This window comes from Lissotriton vulgaris, chromosome 9, assembly GCF_964263255.1.
Source record: "Lissotriton vulgaris chromosome 9, aLisVul1.2, whole genome shotgun sequence".
Lineage (NCBI taxonomy): Eukaryota > Metazoa > Chordata > Amphibia > Caudata > Salamandridae > Lissotriton > Lissotriton vulgaris.
This window is the reverse complement of record NC_141697.1, coordinates 1,205,524,938-1,205,539,588: the sequence shown is the minus strand read 5'-3', so window position 1 is coordinate 1,205,539,588 and position 14,651 is coordinate 1,205,524,938. Positions and strand designations below refer to the sequence as shown.

The window sequence follows — 14,651 nt, the reverse complement described above, 5'->3', positions numbered from 1 at the left end:
TATATCCAAGTTATGTCTTTATTTTTTTTATCTTAGGCGGTATTTTTGTCTAATTTGATGTGCATTATTTAAAGTAGCATAAATACAAAATGAAGAAATTCCAACGCAAGTTGTGCCTATTTAACATGTGAAATTATTAGTTTCTGAAAAATGAGAAGAGGCTTAGGTCGTCCAAAATGACAACAAAGTCATGCACGCATGAGGTCTTGTGAATGTGAGAGGGGTGCCTCTGCAGTGAGCTCCTAGAGGTCAATGGCATTACCTTACAATCATTAAACTAAAGGTCTGGCTGTAGACACAACTTTATTGAGCAATTCTGATTCTAGAAATATCAAGAAAAGCACAGGTTACCTTCAAGATTCACTAAAATATAAAAGTTGGGAGAGAACGACAGCAGGAAGGTAGAAGTAAAAAGAGAAAAGAAAATCAGCATGTTGAGCCTACCACAAAGGCAGTGGATATGTCAGTGTGGTGTATCATCTGTACACTAGTGGGTGTGAAGATAAATCAAACCTCTGATGTTAAGCGACTACAAGGCAAAGTAGCAGACAGCAGCAATACATAACCTGTGGCGAAGCCCACAGAACTAGCAATTACAATCCTTACCTTTTATTGAGACTATGAAAGGATATCCCACCAGGGCTAGGAATGCATAACAAGTAATGTGTAACTGGGTAGTTGTAAGATGGCGGATTTCTCGCAGGGGCAAATTATTTCCTACTATGCAAATCTATCTCAAAGCCAAACAAATACTGTTTCTCCAAGACAGCCCTGTCTACCACTTTGAAGTGTGCGTTGATAGGCTACTTCAGAGAATATGCATTAAGGATCAGAAGTATCCATACAAAAGGTTAATCAAGAATCCACTTAGTAAAGCTCCCAAACCAATTTGGTAAAATAAAAATATGTTTTAAGATTAAAATAACAGCAAAATGATAAACTCTGGATCAGTCATTTTAAAAATAGTTTCAAATGTTCAGTTCCAGCTCCACTCTTCACCTTTTCTCTGCTCTGCCTGGCCAGTCAGTGAATTTTTCTACGCATTACTCACTAGGGTCCACTGCAGGATTCTTCCCGCTCTCAAAACATAGCATGACTCTGAGCTGTTTCTTTCTATCAAGCCGAAGAGGCTGGATGAGAGTCAGTAGTCTTGTGCAGGCAGGCCCAGCTCACAGCTTCAAAACCTCAAAGCTCTTGAGGTTGTCTCTGACTTGTGTCTTCATACCAAGAAGTCTCTTCCAATCCTTCAGAGTCTGCCTAAGCCAGTGGACTGTGCTCCCACTTCCCAGCTGCAAATGCAGTCTTTAGTGCTGACAACAAAGTCCTCGCATTTCACTGGAGAGTTTCATTCCAGACACTTGTGCACTGTGTTTGAGAGTTTGCTTTGACACAGTCTTCCAAGTTCCCACAAAGACCAATGCCAAACCAGGTACAACTGGTCAACTTCACAAGAGGTTTTTCCGGCAGCTTGATACTAGCCCAGTAACCTTCTGTTTTGGCCCCCTGCGCATCTACTTTTTCTCAAATTCAGGCTGCAGGAAGATAAAGTGTTGGTGCACCAAGCACTCAGCATGCTCTCAGAGTCTGCTCACCAGACTCTAAACCTTACATTGGTGCTCCTCTGATAGGCAAATATTTGCTTGCAGAGCGTCTAAGTGTACCCAATTATTATTCATTTATTTTATGTGGTACTCGATATCAAGAAGCATAATGATTTCCCATCATCCATTGCACAGGATATGGCCTCACTGTTAAGAGGAATTTATTTCCCATCATCCATCTGCACACCGCCCACCGCGCGTCTCCCCACTCCCAGGATCTACTTAATTGAGGCCGCACTCAGCAAGCATGCTGCTGGAGCAAAAAGCAAGCTCTTCCACAACGTACACCTATCACTCCTGCACCAACAGCATTCCACTTGATCACACTCACACAGACTAGCTACCCAATCACGCTCACACAGAACAACCACCAACCACGTAAAACATCATACTTGCATGCATGTTCCTCAAGTTCCGCTCTCTCAAAAAAGGCCACGGAAATATGGGACTTACTGCATGACCATGCTCCGAACCTGTTCTTCCTCATGGAAGCATGGCTAAGCCCAACCTCTGCACCGGACATCGCTACAGCCATCCCTACTGGCTACAAGATCACATGCAAGAACGTGAGCACAAGCCTAGAGGTGGAGTCGATATCATATTCACAAACACCTACACGGATACCCACACCAACAAGCCAAATTTTCCCAAGGCGGAACCCTCGTATACAGACCACCAAAACCCTGCATCAATTTAATAAAGGACATCACAGTATTCTTCAAACCCCACATCATAAATGCCAGTACCTGCATCCTCCTCACGGGCCTTAACATTTACCTAGAAAACTGCCCGGACTCAAACTCTACAGCCCTTCTAGAAAACCTCACCAATCCCAGCCTCACCTAGAAAATAACTGAACCAACACACACAACTGGACACCTATTGGACCCGATTTTCCACTCGATCCGAACCATCAGTGTCGATAAGCCAACAACTATGCTGATCACCCTGATTTTCTGGTGGTTAGCTACATGGTGCTGAGATGAGTGATGGTTACAAACCATGCTCTTGAGACTTTTTCCGAGCTGAGACTGGCTTTCGTTGCTCAGATGGCTCTAGAATGGTGGCTGGTGGTGACTGCTGAGGCCTTTTCAGTGGTGGTTTGGAGCATGAGGCATAACTCTCTCAAGATCACTCTGTGGCCAGGAGCAGTCATCAGAAGAAACATACTCTGGACTCCTTTTGCGCCACTGAAATACCAGGGGGCCCTCTCCTCTCTTCATCTAGACATCTTGCATGCTGGCCACGGTAGGCACAAGAGAGCCTTGGCACTGCATTCTGTAGTGCGCCCACCACCGTTCCATTCAATAATAGATGTTTTTCTTGTTTCTGGCCACCTCGACGTCTTACATGCTGGCCACAATGGATGCCTAGAGAGGTTTGGCACTCCATTCTATAAGGCGCCCACCACCGTTCCATTCCATACTGGCTGGCTTTCTTGTTTCAAGTTGCTTTCTTATGTCAGGTCGCTTTCTTGTTTCAGGTCGATTTCTTGTGGTCCCTCAGAGGACAGACCCTAGGATGATCCGAAGTTGGGAACCAGTTATTACACTTAGGATGGAGTTGCAAGGGTGAATTCTTCATAACCTCCATCCCCAGCCCCACAAGTAATTTTAAGACGACCACTCAGTTACATCTACTAGAGGGTTAGCAGGCTCCTTTCCTCTCTCAGCAGGCAGGTTGGCTTCCAAGTGCTTCGGGGCAGGGGAACAGCTTCTTTCTTCCAGACAAGACTCCAGGTGATATCCTCTGACTTAAGAAGCTGACTGTCAGCCAGACACAAGCTCTGGTTGCACAGCAGTCCTCTGCGTACTCTGTGGAGTACTGCCTTCCTTGGTCAAACAGAACTTGGAAGTGGAACAATAAGTGTACAGTGAGAGCAAATAGGGGATGGGGATTCTCAGTCAGCACTTTTAGAACCAGTTTGGGGTGGTTCTTCTTTCAAATGTATCTTCCAAGCTGTTTTCCAGATACAACCTTTATGGAGAGGGATGCTCCACACAGTATGGTAGTCTCCACCTGGAGAACCCAAAACAGAGGCACAAAATGTTGCACCTGGTTATCAACAGCCACACTGAACAGCGATAAGGAAAGAAACAACAGGCTGACCTCACCTAAAGAACTGTCACTCAAAACAACAGAGTCTGCAGTCCCACCCTTCATCCCCACCTTCTACCAAAAGGCAGTCTTCAAGAAGAGTACCTCTCAGCCCAGCTCCTCCCAGTAAAAGGACCTCATCAAATTTCTAAATAAGCCCGGTCTCCTCTTTTCTCACTTCAGTGTCTAGGACACCTCCTACTAGCTTCAGGAAAGTCAGCAATGCACTTCCAATGTCTGGGGAAAGAATTTTACCTCTGTATTGTGCACAGGCCAAGAACTTCAACAATGGAAACCACAGGCATCCATTAGTTTGTTTCACTCATATACATAAGGCATGTACCACTTACGCCACAAACACGCCAAAAATATACAAGTGATGCTAGCACTAGGATCTGGGTTAGGGCACAGATGCAGGACTTTACAAGAGTGAACCAGTAGGCCTAACTCAAGATTTAAAAAAAGACTGGACACAACTACTCCTTCACTAAACATAGTATGCTGCACCACCGCTCTACGTGCCAAAGAAATAAGCAAAAGCTTGTTGAGCCCCTCCAGGATCAGGACAGGCCAAGACTTCACTCATGTAATGGGACAGGCCTAGGCCTTTACGCAGACACTAGATGAGCTGAAGGCTGGAACCAAAACAATAACAATGGAAAGGAGAGGAGAGGAGAGGAGAGGTGTTACTAGGTACGACAAATATGGTATACAAAGTGATTTAAACTCACTTAATGTTAAACAAAAAACACATTACTTCTCATTTATTTTTTTAAGATCAGTTTGATTTCTTTAAGTTTCTAATTTGGTGTTCTGCTTTTATGATTAGAGCTACATGAGCTAACACTGCTTCAGAAAGGCTCTCCACTCTTACCATTGCCAACACACGAGTGGCTAACCTGCTAAAGGCCCAGTCTCACACAGCTTACCAGAGGGTGCTTTAGTGCTACAAGGTTTTTTCCTTTCCATTTGGTGTCAAACATTTCAGCAAAGTAAGCACTGCGTGCACTCAGGATGCAACGATGGGCACAGAAAGTTTCGTCATGTACGATGAAGCCAATGTCGCTCTGATAACCCTGTTCAAGCAACCTGGAAAGGAGACAGTAAGTTCTATTAAAAGAGCAGAAAAAATGTAAACAGTATAGATTACTATCCTCATAAGTACAATTGTCCGTTCAAATCATTCAGGGACAACACTTCACTCCTTAACTTCACAAGTATTTCGTGGGTGTTCAATGACTCGATTATTTAGCAACAAACTTACATTTTGAAATTAGTATAGCATATAAAAGTATTCCATGCTCTAATACCTTTAATTTTTCAGACACCAAACTATGCTCTGTCACTCATGGTGGGCTTTCCCTAGCTTGCTACACATTTTGCCTTTTTCAATTCCTTCAATTAATCTTAACAACATATAACATTGTGAGTTTTTTATCACAATGTCAGAAACAAGCATTCTTTGTATGAGTTCTCTTGATCAGGTGGAAGAAAGAGCGAAAGATGATGACTTCTGCTTAGACCAGTGAAGGTGAAATGTGGAGGTATCACTTGGCGCCACAGGTGATCCTGGACATGAGTGAATAAGAAGATGAGCTCACATACCAGGTGTTCACTCCCATGCAATTCCTCCACTGGTCACCATGGAGAATAGGCAACCTGTGGCACAGCAGCTCTCTACATTTGGAAAATGTTGCATACATTTGAAAAGTGCTTGTTGCAATAGACTGCACACATGTTGCATTACCTACCAGACATATTTTGACAATCACCAACAGTGACACTCTGTTTATTCACAACTGGCATACAGAGTATGCTAACTTCTCTGATGAAATTAATTGAGTAACATCTTCGGGCGATCAGCGAATGCTGCATAGTGCCAGGCTGAAGACTCCAACAATATGTGGCAGTGGGGAAAATGACATCAAAAGCACATGAGCACTTGTTGGTGCACATGCTGTATGAACTATAAAATATGAGTGGAAATGTTGGAATGCATGTTCAGACAAGCATGCAGACATGTGCATGTGAACTGCTGCTATGATACCCAGCTGCAGTGGTGCATAAGACCATTTAGGCCAGCACAGAACTGCACTACATGAGGCTATACTCACTGACATAAATCCAAGCCAAGATTCTGGGCACACCCAAGACTTGCTGCCTTGCCACAAGAAAATAGACAAGAAGGTGGGTGCAAACAACCATTTGGTGATATAAATTTTCAACTCAAATTTGCCAGGAGTGGGTCAGCCAAGGGCAACTCTCTGTTAATAACGTAAAAGAATTTCTGAGCCTGGCCATTTATGACATCCTAAGCAGCAGCTATCAGCATGAAACTCCACAGTACACCTTGTGCTGCATATAGCTGAACACAATACACAAAGGTGCTATGTGAGCAATGCTGCCACCCACCTAACCATTCACACACTATTCGTCACAACAACAACATATCTGCCAAAGGATGTTAAGCAAGTCTTTGAGGTCATCACGTCAATGCATGCCAATGACACAAATATTTGGAAAACATAGTTGCTGACTATCTGTTCTCAAAAGCGTAGCTCACAGCACTCTGTGAAGACACAATACTAGTTCAACTAATGTATGTGAATCATTAAAGTCTACAGCTACTAAACCGTTCAGGCCAGGACTGTGCCAAGCATTGCTTCTCCCAATTTAGTAATTTTCCTTATGTCGAGACAAAATGTCCTTACTTTGAAAGGAATGGGAAAACCATTGCCTGGCTATGAACAGAAGAACCCCTCCTCAACCCCATTTTACATTTACCATAGATTCACAAATCCATGGCTGTTAAATGAAATGGGAGCCCTCTATACAATTTCTTTCTGGTCTGTGGCTGGCCATTTATCCAAGCAAGGATTTATATGAATGTCTGACCTAAGTATGCAGAAACTGGTGCCAAACACTTAGTTAAAGAGCAGGTGTTGACCTTCGACCAGATGAAAGTCTCCTCTATGACAATAAACCTCAAAAAGACAATGTTTCAAGTGGCTAATAATGCTCTAATAGACCTCTTATTAAGACTTGAAAATATTTGGAGTCTGCTGATTGAATGTTTGAAGACAAATCACTTGCAATACTGTTAGGAAACATTGCAAGTGGATTTTGTTTTTTGAAGAGTTTTATATAGCGCAAACTTGACCCGAATCGGGTATCAGAGCGCTTCACGTTGCACCAGTTACGTTACATGAGGACACATTCATTTTTGTTAGGCACGGGGAGATTAAGTGATTTGCCCAGAATCACAGGAGGTTTAGCGTTATTACCGAGACTCGAACCCAGTTCCCCAGGTCCGAGGTCGATTTGGGCTCATGCATCAAACTTCTTTTGTACCAGGATACAGTTTGACTCACCTGTAATCTGTGATTTCATTGATGTAAGTAATGTCGAAGGGGAGGGTATGAAGGAAACTGCTGATATTGGCATTGTGGCACTAGACAGTGACTGCTTATGTAGATTACAGTCAGCTTCCAACCTCACAGCTTAGGGCACTCCCAATTACTGATCCTCTAGGACGTGACATCAGCCGAGAAGAGCAGGTACCACTCTGAGGTGGAATAAGACTTTGCAACAAAAAGTACTCTCAGAAATTCTTTCCAGTAATCCACCAGAGTGTAGCTTGGGTTCTAGAGTTTTGGAAAAGCTGCACATAGGCCTTAGGCTTTCTAGACCCAACAGTACTTCCTGCTAGGCCACGTTCATCACTTTTCCGTCCTTGGTCTATGTGACAACATGTCCCACCAAATGGGAAGCACTGGATCTTTTGCCACTAGAAGGCCAATGCTTTCTAGTGATGTCCAATGGAACAATTTGAAAAACAGCTAAAAACCACGCACACTCTAGATCTAAATTGTTCTGAGGATCATCCTAAGGATAGCCAAGGCATTAGAGGGGCTGGTTTAAATATACAAAAGCCTTCACTGGAAGTGACTCCATCTTACACTGGTATAACCGGTCTGCTGAGACCACGATGAGGATTAAACTATCAAAGAGGTTTTCTACCATTTTCTTCACCTTCTTAAAAGGCAGGTTGGAGGACTTTAGCAGCATCAACATTTGCCTCAAATCAAAGTCATACGTCAACAGAAAAATGGCTGTTTGCTACACTTTTGATAACCATGTCCACAGCCATGCAACATGGCTGAATGTACATGCAACTGTAAGACAATCTTATACAATCTGTCCGGGGAATCAGTGACAGTTCTGAGAAAACAAAGCTGCCGAGATCTATGATGACATTTCTTTGAGCTCCGGAGCAGTCAGTGGTTACACAGAGCATGTGGAGAGGTGAGGGGGGGGTGCAGTCATTTACCACTTGTGTCCTTCATATTACTGTACTTCTGTGTGATATCGAAATTACGAAATTAAACACTTGACTGCTCGTATTAGCTACACCCCGAAAGCGGAGTCTTTTTAAGGGGGTTGACAGTAGGCTTAGATGTCAAACAGGAAGAAAGAGAAACTACACATGATAAAGTCAGTCAGGTCTACTGGTTTAAATAAAAAAGATGTCTTCATTTAAATAAAGGAAAAACAAAGATCAATAAAACAAACCGAATGATGCATCCCCAAACACTTTTATAGCAATTACCAAGTTCTGCAAATTAAATAAAGTTGAGGTGCCTAAAGGTGAAGATTGGAAGTGTGCATTTGTCTTCAGAAACCTTTGGGCCTCGGTTCTTTAATTGTTACACTGTTTCTTTCTTAACTGAGGTGCCAGGCAGAATGTTACAAATGTATCAAATATGATATTACAGCCTTTGCTCTGGACTGGGTGCAAGGATGAGAGGACGCCCCCTCTCCTCATCCTCTTTTCCTTCCTTCTGCTTAACAGGAGGCAGAATTAGGAAGCACCCACCCAAGCTCCCTTGACCAATCACAACGCTGCAATGCAGCGTTGTGATTGGTCTGAGCGCTGTTTTTCAGCCCGCAGCCAGGGAATGGAAGCCTGGGGCATGTTCTGTAATGCAGCCTGGATCGAGAACATGCAAAGTGCGCATGAGTGTATGGCCGGTCTAAGAGGGCCGAACAAACATTCATGTGCACGTGGAGTAGGCCACCACTCCTTCCCTGCCCTGGTATGTGAGCAGGGCAGCCCCACCACGCCCACAAAGCTGCCTGGGCACGGACAAATAAAATGATAATAACACCACGTTATTGTCGTTTTATTTTTCCTTTTATTGCAGTGCTGCAGGCAGTGGGGCGACGCTCCTCCGCCTTAGCGGAGGAGCCACCACTTGGACTTGTTTAACCCCAGATTCAAAGGATCACTAAATCATTATTCACTCAGCTTCTCTAGCTCCTAAGAAGATGACCGGGTTCCCCACCCCTTAAGTACTTAAATCCCCACACAACTTCAAAGCACTAGTGAGCCCATGACTCCCTATCAGGAATTATTGGGAAATTAATTTTACATTAATGCAGCTCAATCCATCCATCCATCAATCCAAATTCAGTATTATCAAACAATGGCTTACATGAGGTTTCAGCTCTGCAATGGCATATATCACTTCAGCAATAACTTTGCGATTACCACTCAAAGGCGTCAAACAACTGCATCCATTAAACTATACTTGGTATATTTGCACTCTTCCAACAAACATTCACTCAATTTACTTTGCGATAAACAAAAAATTCATACAAAAGAAAATATTGATACAGTTTAAGTGTCACGGGTATTGACATCACTTTACGCTACATATAGTACTCTATGCCTATATTTTGTGCTTTCCAACATATTTTGCAAAAAGAACAATTGATGGACAGAATGCAGAACAATGTCAAACATTCACCCCAGTCCTGAGATCTAGGCCTAAATCCATCCGTTTTTTTCTCCCCATGCCATTCCAGTTTGAACCCAGCCATATGCAAATCAGTCGTGATCCTGCACCCAATGGGAACAGGCCAGCCCGAACTGCCAGGCCAGGACCTCCCAGGACTGGAAACAAGCATCCTAGGACCGGTTTCGGGGGTTCGGCCCTCATCAGCCAGGATAGCTTGATTCCAGTGGCATGAGAGCACGTCTGGGCATACCCATCCCACGCAATTGACAATTGCAATCCCAACATATTTTGGCAGAATGAAAAGACACTACTACTGATTAGTACAAAATAATCAAATATTTTAAAGACCCCCCAAAAGGTAGGGTAATTATCTTCTTTCTAATCGCAATCTGGATCAGTCTCTGTACTTGGGTATGTCTGAAAATATCTTTAAAAAAAGTAGATTCCAACATGGAAACAGACTGAAAAAACATGTATTCCACACTTCTAGTCAGAGTTTGTAAAAGAAAGGTATTGTTTTGCTTCTAACTTCACATATCAATGAAAAGCAAGAAAACCAGTGAACACATCCTCCGTTGACAGGTGCAAAGCCCTAAGCCTTAAGGGATTAGGTTGTGAGTAGCAGTTTTACCATTCAGGAAAAGTTGCATATGTTACAACACTGTGGCCTAATAATAAATCTAAGGTCCATGGAGAGACAGGCAAGCAATAATGTTCTCCTGGGATAACATCTTCCACCCATCCCCCACGAAAGACCACATTCAATCCCGGAGTTTTCTAAGAAAAGATTGTGTAAGAAGATATGGGACATTTTTGTACAATAGTGTGATGTGCATGAATATGACCTCTTTTTCAAAAATCCTTTTTATTGATTTTCATATATTAATTTAGTAAATACATTTAAACTTGTAACTGGGTCACATTCTCACCACTACTTTGGATCACTGTAAGTTACAAATAGTATTTGTTTTCTATCTGTGCGAGTCAAGTTTCTGCGATTTAAAAAAAGCTTATTCAATGTGCCAATGGACAGATGGCAGTTGATACTGTGGCATTTTCTTAATCAAGTCTCAACTCTATATCGCAACCACCCATCCCAAACGTTGCCATGTGAAAGTATGTTCTTGTGACCAAGCTCATACATCCTCCACATAACCGTCAAAGGGTTGCTGGACATCTAGTGTTGTCGTCCCTTAAAGTAAAATTCACCTTGCAAAACTAGATATAGTATTGACACTTTATGGCCAAGCTGGCTGTTAATCGAACGACTTGACTTTGAATGCATGTTTTTATAATGGGTCAAAGCTGGTGTTAAACTACTTTAAACCATCATCTGAAACGAGGACCTTTTATCCATTATCCACAGAGCACATAGCAAAGTCTGTCTCCACTAAATACAACCCCTTAGTGTGTTTCACAAACACCTTAATTTCCAACTTAAAGCCACAGACTAGAAAAATGGCAACTATGAGTTTTGAAAAAGCAACAAAAGATAGAAAACACATGGCAAAAATGGGTGGAGGTGTGGAACAACCCAGTTTGGAATTACAATAGATAACAAAAGAAGAGGAAACCCAACCATTTACAATTAAGCTTGTCCTATTTATTTAATAGAGAATCCCTTTAGAAATACTGAGCCCAAGCCAGCATTTTACAGGGTCGCCCAAAATAGATCTACCATACCCAACGGAATCCCATATCTGCACTAATTGCCAATACAGCCATAGGTATTTCTCTAATTAGGCCTAATAAACTTGTTCCTTGGAGAGGTAAAGATCTACCAGGTAAACTTCACTATAGAAAAACCTGAAAACCACAAAAATACCATTCAACTATTCTGCCTGAGTTATTTTTAATCACAGATCGTTCTCGCAGCATATTTGGCCTCATCCTATTTCTGGACCATAAACATCTAAGTACTAGCCGAATCCAATATCTGATACAGTCTCACTAAGGGTACCTCTTAATTCTTTCCGCTTTTGGATTGTATCCACCTACTTCACTGGGCCACTCGCCATTCTGCACCCCAAATTTAGGATCTGGTCCATAAATTATTGTAAACATTTGCCTGCTAGAGTGCTGAAAAATTATGTCTGCGATTTAATTGGAAGATAATGATATCTAGACTTGTTCTTCCGCATTCTTATGATGCAGTCAATGATCTTTCCATTGGCATTGGCCTGGTCACAGTGATACGTTACATTTTAAATCTGACTTTCTTAGAGAATGTAGTACAAAAACAATAGTTTTTTGGGCACATCCTCCGCTATCAGGAACAATAGCTTCAGGCTAGCATTGCTAAGTGGTACAGGGAGGCCGGATTTCAACTGTATTTATAGAAGGGCCAGTATTATTCATTATGATAAAAGAGCAACACAGGGATAAAAGGCTTTTAGAAAAGAACTGCAGGCCAATGTCTGAGAAGTTGTAGGAAATTTAAATTTACCTGCGTAATTTTGCCGACATGACTAACTTTGCCAAATTTCTCAAAACTTCATATCGGGTGAAAATGCTTACAAAAAGGTTTTGGGAGAAAAATGTTAGGAAAACATTTTTTCCTGAGAAAAAGCTCTAGCTATGGTTGTTGCAGAGATTTGTTCCCTATAAATGTAAATATTTGCAGCCTCCAGTGGAAATGTGTCCACATCTACTATAACTTTGACTGCAGCATCTCCCACTTAAGTAAATATCACAAAGGTAGAGTAATTCCCTTAAGTGGTGAGAAATGCTGTATTTGAAATAAATGTCACACAATCAATTTCCACCTTTTGCTTTCACAGTGTCATACACTAGCAGAGTGAAAACAGGCCAATGGCTCTTTGTAAGTGGTGGAAATATTTTTAGATTGCACTGAGATACCGGGAAAGAAGCAAGCAGTACAAGGTGCTGACACTTTCTACTGGAATTGCTAGGCTTCCCTCAATAACATACATTGGCAATCCTCGCAGCCTTGTGGAAACCAGAATATGAATGTTAGCAACTTTACTAAAACAATTATAACTATTTACTCTCTATTAAAACCTGGAACAACTTTCCCTGAAAGAATCTCCAATTGCAATCAATTATCTAGCATATTTACCTTTAGATTCAACACATAATAAGAGGTCTTAGTACTCAAGACCACTGTTTTGGCAGCTCCGAAATACACTCTACTTGTATGTTATGCATAACTGGACAATGCTGCTTCTTGCATACAGTACTTGCAATATCCCCTCACCTCTGAAGGAAGTCATCATAGTAATCTCTCTGCATGCACTTGGCAGTGATCTGCTTATACTCCTTAAGTAGCCTCCGAATGGTGTCACTGAGGGCCCCGTATAAACATCGTTCGCCATCGAACGTGTTCGCCTCACACTTTGCACCTGATAGGAAAAAGGCAGATATGAGTCCAAAGCATCTTAAATAGCCGCAAACAGAACCAATATAACAGTCATGGTCCGCCATGACTTCACTGCAAAAGCATCCACCCTCTCAAATACCAAAACAGACACCACCGCTTCAATGAAGAAAAGGGTGGTATGGACAGTTTGACACTCCTATGAGTATTCTGTTATATTTAAATGACAAAAATTGAGCCAAAGTCCCAGGGACCTCAAAATGCTTTGACCAAACATAAAATGGGTTGGTGGATGAACTTGAGAAATGTGTGGTTTTATAGACTAAAAATTATAAAAATACAAATACATGTATGAAGAGATTATGCTAAGCATGTCATAGTTTACATTTCGACCTATTTTTCTTTTGATATTCCCAACTTTGTAGCCCATTTTCCCAAATGTCTCTTTTTCCATTTCCTCCAAAACTACATATTTCTCAACTGCTCCCCCGTACAGGATTAAGGAACCACGCTAAAAAAACATAGGGGCAGGTCTCACGGAGTCCATAATTCTACCTAAACCACCCCCATATATCAACATAGATCCAACCTGCTGCAAGGGGCCAAACCCCACATTTCATGCATTAGGTAGTGCACTGCAAGGCCTGGACACCGGACAGGCCCATCTCTCAACTCTTTGCCATCAGACACCCCCTATTTCCAAATATTTCCAAATATTTGGACGCAATATTATGTCCACATATTCATAAAATCCCTGGATATGTTAAAGATACCTGCCAAATTATTAACATTCTGGAAGGCACTCCCTTTAATCCACAAAGACAATGGCTTGTCACACTGGATGTTGAAAGCCTATATTCTAATATTCCAGGTAATGGGGCTATCACCGCAGTCCAGTGTTTTATGGATTTGTAAAACGTAGACTGTGACCATTTTATCATTGATTGCCTCAAAATCGTACTTGACGAAAATGTGGTTGAATTTAGAGGTGATCTGTTCAAACAAACAAAGGGGTGAGCATGGGTGCTTCATGCGCGCCGACCATAGCGAACATTTATGTCGCATACCTTGAACAACAACACATTTTCAATGAGGTGGCCCCCTTTTATGAATCTGTCCTATGTTGGTCAAGGTATATTGATGACATTGTTTTTAGTTGGGATGATAATGAAGACATTCTCCATGAATTTATCGCATGGTTAAATCTATATGATGAGAATTTAAAATTTAAGTCTCACATTAGCAATGTACAAATAGAGTTCTAGGACATTGTAATCAAACAAGATGGAAGTCAATTATTTGTAGATCTCTTTATCAAGCCTACTGCCCGCAATACGTTGCTACATTTCAATAGTTTTCATCCTACCAACCAAAAAAGCAGCATCCCATTAGGACAGTTTCTACACCTTCGAAGAAACTGTACCAAACTTGAAGACTATGATCTTAGATCTAAAGATATGAAAGATAAATTTACACAAAGAGGTTACCCGCATCGGCTAGTCCGGGATTCGTATAAACGGGCACGATTCTATGATCGGCAACATATTCTGCAAGGTTCTAACAAAACCAAGAATGACAATCTGGTCTTTGTCACTCGCCATTCTATTATGAATGAGCAAATGAGACAAATAATCTGTTCAAGTTGGCATCTATTAAATGTGAACAATACCAAAGATGAATATATTCAGAAGCCTATGTTCGCATACAGAAAAAACAGGAACTTAAAAGATCTCATTGTTCGATCACGTATGCCTAATAAGACAAGGGAACATATATATTTATTTATTTATTTTATAGCATTTGTAAGGCGCACAG

At 41.7% G+C, this 14,651-nt stretch overlaps 1 protein-coding gene across 1 annotated transcript in view; it reads right to left on the bottom strand.

Moving 5' to 3' along the window:
• Window positions 1-14,651, bottom strand: part of ABTB1 (ankyrin repeat and BTB domain containing 1) — a 208,244-nt gene that overhangs the window by 129,338 nt on the left and 64,255 nt on the right. Inside the window, exons 4-5 of the mRNA XM_086939283.1 lie at window positions 12,717-12,861; window positions 4,628-4,787 (exon numbers count right to left, since the gene is read on the bottom strand). Coding sequence (XP_086795409.1) covers window positions 4,628-4,787; window positions 12,717-12,861 — 305 coding nt within the window. The remainder of the gene's footprint in view (window positions 1-4,627; window positions 4,788-12,716; window positions 12,862-14,651) is intronic.